The sequence below is a fragment of the Salmo salar genome, chromosome 19 (genome assembly GCF_965601325.2).
Source record: "Salmo salar chromosome 19, fSalSal1, whole genome shotgun sequence".
Classification (NCBI taxonomy): domain Eukaryota; kingdom Metazoa; phylum Chordata; class Actinopteri; order Salmoniformes; family Salmonidae; genus Salmo; species Salmo salar.
In genome coordinates, this window is record NC_138309.1 from 12,717,501 (window position 1) to 12,724,245 (window position 6,745).

Below are 6,745 nucleotides of genomic sequence, written 5' to 3' on the forward strand. Positions count from 1 at the left end.
TGCCAGAACACAATATACACGCACAAATACGCATAACAATGTGAACCAGAGAGATTTAAAATTGAGTGATACGCTGATTGAGAGGATAAAATGTTATTTTCCTTTCTCTTTTGTCATAAATGTTTCATCGTAGAAAAATGAATTACAATAGTCTTATTCTAAAATGTAAATGCACGAAGACAAAGTGGTGATGAAGGCAAGGCAGGAGAGGGGAAAGCAGACATCATTAGCCAGCATCGCCCATCATGGTCAGAGGAAAAGGTTTCTGCTCTACATTAATTCTGTAATGTACTGTAATCTAAAAATACCCCAGCTGGCTTTAAGATCCAGGGAATATCACAGAGTACAGACTACCATCGTCACCACCATTTACTGTTAGAATGATATTGTCCAGTGTGGGGTACAGATCACTGTATGTAATGTAAGCAAAGTGCTTTGAGCATTTTGAAAAGCAGCATAAACATAATCCATTGCTCTAGTTATTACACCTGTATTACTGTGTTATAATTCAGTTGTTAACTCGTTGCAGTGTTTCAGTGCTTCTGATCAATACAACTCATTTGACCACAGTTGCAGTCTACTTTATGCTAGATTACCCACCTTAGTCTATTTTTCACAACCACTCTGATACCATCTAGTCTTTATCAACACAATACTTTACCATTATCCTTACACCATCTATATCCATCATACTTGTAGGCAAGGAGTCAGTGCCCTGCATGGACTGAATATAATTTAGAAACAGCTGTTGTCAATGATGGAGTTGTCTCTGTAATTTGTGAAGTAGCCTAAATTACAACTTTGACAACCTAGTACTCAATGTGGTGATGAAGAAAATAAATAATCATCCCACTTTTTGCAAGATAATAAACGTGAATTGGACAATATCTCCAACAAACACTATCCCAATTTGAAACGTTGTTATTGCCATCATATTCTGTTTAATGTCCTACATATTAACGAAAAAACTCAACAAATGCAAACACTAAAGGAAAGTGAATCATGTTGTTTTGCTCCTCTATTATCTTCCTCTGTAAAACTCACAGCAGGACAGCTGCCTGCAATTAAACCTTTTCTAGATAATCCAGCTGCCTTCCTAGTGCCCCTGCCTCCCTGTCTGCCTTCCTGATGCGGCTACTGCTGCCCGCCTGTCCTGACCACAAATAACTACGTAGAAGCCTCTCCTCTCCTTCAGCAAAGTGTCACTCACCCCTAGTTTCTTACTCCGTATCCGCACGTATCCCTGCTTCACTATATCATTGAAGTTGGAGGCCATGGTCAGCGCGCTCCGCCACTGCCCCGGAAAAGTAACCTCCCTTTCGGCTGCGAAGAATTCTCCCTCCCCGGAGTCAGTCCGACATCCACAACAGTAAAGAACCACGGGCAACCCTCTACGCTTTCAACGCTCGGGCAGCAGCCGGCTTCGGCGCGGCAGCGCGTTCCATACGGGAGTAGGGAGATACCATTTGTCAGCTGATTTAATTCAGTCTATAGAGAGAGAGCGAGAGAGAAAGAGAGGGGGGGCGCTTCCTGGAAGGCACCATCACCTCTTTGGCAGGGGGGCAGCAGGTAGCACGGGTAATACAGATGGCCAACCACAATGGTCTTCTCGCTTTTGCTATGACACTGTTGCCTGGCTACCCATCCACATTGCTTCAGCCAATTGATATTTCTCCAAGATGAATGTAGGCTATGATTGATAGAGCAGCGGAATTACATTCAGGGTGAGTCATCAACGGTAGCTATCTAGCCATACACCGATAAACAGTGTCCTTTTCCCGCAGTTCTGTTAATGATGGTGAGGGCAGGTGTTCGGCAGGCGGGAGCGAAGGACACTGTGTGCTAGCCTAGCAAGCTAGTCCTAAGGAGGACTCTGGTACACAGCAGGCGGGAGTCGGGGCGACATTGTGCGCTAGCTAGCTAACGAACAAGCTAACTAGCAAGCTCGCACACAGTGTCGCTAACTAGCAAGCTAGCTAGTTAGCTAGTTCATGGTGTCGTCCTAGCCTCCCGTCTGCTGTGCTAGCGGGAGGCGCGAATGACCGGTAGAAAGTGTCCTTTGCCTGTCGTGCACTGTTTTCCCGCAGTTCTGTTAATGATGGTGTGGGCAGGTGTTTGGCAGGTGGGAGTGAAGGGCACTGTCTACCGATGTCGCTCCCACTAGCTAGTAAGGAGGACTCCGGTATGCAAGCAGAAAAACTCAGAGAAGGGTGTTCCTGAAGGAATGCCTAAATGCAAGATGCCCACCCACCCCAAATCATACTGCGCCCAGCCTACATAGATAGAGTTCAGTGGAGGCTCCTCGGAGGAGGAAGGGATGGACCATCATCATCATCAGTTAATTTCACAAAAATAAAAGTTGTAAAACATTTAAAAGTTGTCCTTTTTAAATACAACTTTACTAGACATATTCACGTCATCAAATAATTGAGTAAAATACACTGTTTTGCAATGAAGGTCTACAGTAGCCTCAACAGCACATTGTAGGGTAGCACCATGGTGTAGCCGGAGGACAGCTAGCTTCCGTCCTCCTCTGGGTACATTGACTTCAATACACAACCTAGGCGGATCATGGTTCTCACCCCCTTCCATAGACTTACACTGTAATTATGACAACTTCCGGAAGACGTCCTATTAGCTATGTTGTGTCACGTGTGCTCCCTCTCTGGCCTCTGGGTCACCAGGCTGCTCGTTAGGGCGCACACCTGTCACCAGCGTTAGGCGCATAATGACACTCACCTGGACTCCATCACCTCCTTGATTACTTGCCCAATGACAGTGCCTTGCAAAAGTATTCATCCCCTTGGCGTTTGTCCTATTTTGTTGCATTACAACCTGTAATTTAAATAGATTTTTATTTGGATGTCATGTTACTGACATACACAAAATAGGCAAAATTGGTGAAGTGAAAATAAAAAACAGAAAAGTGGTGTGTTCCAATGTATTCACCCCCGTTGCTATGAAGCCCCTAAATAAGATCTGATGCAACCAATTACCTTCAGAAGTCACATAATTAGTTAAATATTCCACCTGTATGCAATCTAAGTGTCACATGATCTCAGTATATATACACCTGTTCCGAACGGCTCCAGAGTCTGCAACACCACTAAGCAAGAGGCACCACCAAGCAAGCGGCACAATGACGATCAAGGAGTTCTCAAAACAGATCAGGGACAAAGTTGTGGAGAAGTACAGATCAGGGTTGGGTTATAAAAAAATATCCAAAACTTTGAACATCCCACGGAGCACAATTAAATCCATTATTAAAAAATGGAAAGAATATGGCACCACAGAGTTGGGCTTCACAGAATAGTGGCCATAAAAAAGTCATTGCTTAAAGAAAAAATAAGCAAACACGTTTGGTGTTCGCCAAAAGGCATGTGGGAGACTCCACAAGCATATGGAAGAAGGTACTCTGGTCAGATGAGACTAAAATGACGTTTTTTGGCCATTAAGGAAAATGCTATGTCTGGCGCAAATCCAACACCTCTCATCACCCCGAGAACACCATCCCCACAGTGAAGCATGGTGGTGGCAGCATCATGCTGTGGGGATGTTTTTCATCGGCAGGGACTGGGAAACTGGTCGGAATGGAAGGAATGATGGATGGCGCTAAATACAGGGAAATTCTTGAGGGAAACCTGTTTCACTCTTCCAGAGATTTGAGACTGGGACGGAGGTTCACCTTCCAGCAGGACAATGACCCGAAGCATACTGCTAAAGAAACACTCGAGTGGTTTAAGGGTTGCTGTACACCAGCAGAACCCGACCAACTTGAAGGAGCTGGAGCAGTTTTGCCTTGAAAAATTGGCAAAAATCCCAGTATCTAGATGTGCCAAGCTTATAGAGGCATACCCCAAGATACTTGCAGCTGTAATTACAGCAAAAGGTGGCTCTACAAAGTATTGACTTTGGAGGGATGAATAGTTATGCACGCTCAAGTTTTCAGTTTTTTTGTCTTATTTCTTGTTTATTTCACAGTAAAATATATTTTGCATCTTCAAAGTGGTAGGCATGCTGTGTAAATCAAATGATACAAACCCCCCAAAAATCCATTTTAATTCCAGGTTGTAACGCATTAAAATAGGAAAAATGGCAATTGGGTGAATACTTTCGCAAGCCACTGTATGTCACTGCCTTTAGTTTCTTCCCCAGTCATCATTGTACCTGTTTCATGTCGGTGCGCTGTTTGTGTTACGTTTGTTTCATTTATTAATTAAATGTATTCACTTCTTGAACTTGCTTCCAGACTCTCAGTGTACATCGTTACAGAATGACGACTCAACATTTACATTTTAGCAGACACTCTTATCCAGAGCAACTTACAGTAGTAAATGCATACATTTCATACATATTTTTTTCCCCCGTACTGGTCCCCCGTGGGAATCGAACCCACAACCCTGGCGTTGCAAACACCATGCTCTACCAACTGAGCCACATGTGACTGTATAAAAGGAAGCATCAGGGAGTGTTTGTTTGTTTGCTTTTGTTTTGGGGGTGATGTTGGGTCCGGGTGTTGGAGCCGGAGCTGTCTGAGAGGCCTCAGCCGGTTTGTAGGCTCCTATGCCTCAGCGGGTTCGATAGGCTCCCATGCCGAAGCTGGGTGAACAGGTTCCTGTGCCTCAGCCGAGGCAACCGGGGAGGTCTCAGCCGGCTCTTCAGGCTCACTCCTCAGCCGGTTCGTCAGGTTTCTGTGCCTCAGCGGAGGCGGCCGGTCCGCTCCGGATCCCCGGAATCGTCCCTGTGGTTGGCGTCCTGCGGCTAGAGGAGAACGTGCCGGGGAGCGGGTACTGTCACGTATGCTCTCTCTCTGGCGCTCTAAGTCGTCATGCTCGCGCGCCTCAGCTGGATCGACAGGTTCCCGCACCCTAGTAGAGGTGCCCGATCCGCTCCTGATCCGGGATCGCCATCTTGGTTGGCGTCTTGCGGCTGGAGCAGCGCGTCGGGGAGGGGATACTGTCATGTGTGCTCCCTCTCTGTCCTCTTTGTCACCAGGCTGCTCGTTATGGCGCACACCTGTCACCAGCATTACGCGTATAATGACACACACCTGGACTCCATCACCTCCTTGATTACCTGCCCTTTATATGTCACTCCTTTTGGTTTCTTCCCCAGTCGTCATTGTTTCTGTTTCATGTCGGTGCTCTGTTTGTGGTTCTTGTTTTGTTCATTTATTTATTAAATGTATTCACTTCCTGAACTTGCTTCCGGACGCTCAGCGTACATCGTTACATGTTGACTATGATATTACTTTAGCTAATATGGTGACAACGATGTAGGCAGTTTGTAGCGCTTGCAATATGATTTCGTTTGGAAAGATTTTTTCACCTGGTCACATACAGCTGATGTGTCCGCGAGCGAAGGGAAGAGGTGATTGCATAGATGCGAGAAGGAATAGAATGTGGCTGCAATGAATGTGAACTGCGTTTACACGTGATCAGGGGTGTATTCATTCCGCCAGTTCTGTTGAAAAACATTTATTAAATGGAAGCGAACGGAACCTAACAGGGATAAACATACCTGAATTTGTCCAATAGAAACTCTTGTTTGCAACTGTTGGACTAATTATTACACCCTAGATCCGCTAGATGCAAGCAAGAGTGTATTGAATGTGTCACTGTCTGTCACCTCTAACTTTTCTGTGCACCTACGTTGTAAACTTTCATTCATAGGCTAGGTTGTAGCAACCTCATGATGAGTATAGGGAAAATGTTAGTATTATGTAGTAGCCTAAACCTATTGCTGTTACATTGAACTGGGTGAATGGAATATAGAAATAAGGCCATGCTCATGAAAAACAAATTGTCCTCCCTCATCATAAACAGCACTGACCGCCACTGATAGAGTTACATACAGTGCCATCAGAAAGTATTCACACCCCTGGACTTTTTCCACATTGTTACATGGTGGGATTAAAATGTATTTAATTGGCTATTTTTTGTCAACTGTCTACACAAAATGCTCTGTAATGTCAAAGTCAAAGAACAATGCTAACGTTTGTAAAAGATTATGAAAAATAAAACACTAATATATCTTGATTACATAAGTATTCAACCCCCTGAGTTGATTAATATTAGAATCAGCTTTGGCAGCGATAATAGCTGTGAGTCTTTCTGGGTAAGTCTCTAAGAGCTTTGCCCTCCTGGATTTTACAATATTTGTACATTATTCTTTTTCAATTCGTCAAGCTCTGTCAAGTTGGTTGTCGATTATTGCTACACAGCCATTTTCAAAAAGTGTAACCAGACCACCCAGGAACATTCAATGTTGTCTTAGTAAGCAACTCCAGTGTATATTTGGCCTTGTGTTTTAGGTTATTGTCCTGCTGAAAGGTGAATTTGTCTCCCAGTGTCTGTTTGAAAGCAGAGGATTTTGCTTGTGCTTAGCTCTATTCCATTTATTTTTATCCTGAAAAACTCCCTAGTTCTTGCTGATGACAAGCATACCCATAACATGATGCAGCCACCACCATGCTCGAAAATATGAAGAGTGGGACTCAGTGATGTGTTGTGTTGGATTTGCCCCAAACATAAGGCTTTGTATTGAGGACATAAAGTTAATTTCTTTGCCACATTTTTTGATTCTGTACAAGCTTTCTTCTTTTCACTCTGTCATTTATGTTAGTATTGTGGAGTAACTACAATGTTGTTATCCATCCTCAGTTTTCTATCACAGCCATTAAACTCTGTAACTTTTTTAAAGTCACCGTTGGCCTCATGGTGAAATCCCTGAGCGGTTTCCTTCC

At 44.1% G+C, this 6,745-nt stretch overlaps 1 protein-coding gene across 1 annotated transcript in view; it reads right to left on the reverse strand.

The window, feature by feature from the left end:
• Window positions 1-1,917, reverse strand: part of dok6 (docking protein 6) — a 77,759-nt gene extending 75,842 nt beyond the window's left edge. The window contains exon 1 of the mRNA XM_014157186.3: window positions 1,211-1,917. Within this exon, the coding sequence (XP_014012661.1) occupies window positions 1,211-1,276 (66 nt within the window). The 5' untranslated portion in view covers window positions 1,277-1,917. The remainder of the gene's footprint in view (window positions 1-1,210) is intronic.
• Window positions 1,918-6,745: the final 4,828 nt, after the last annotated feature.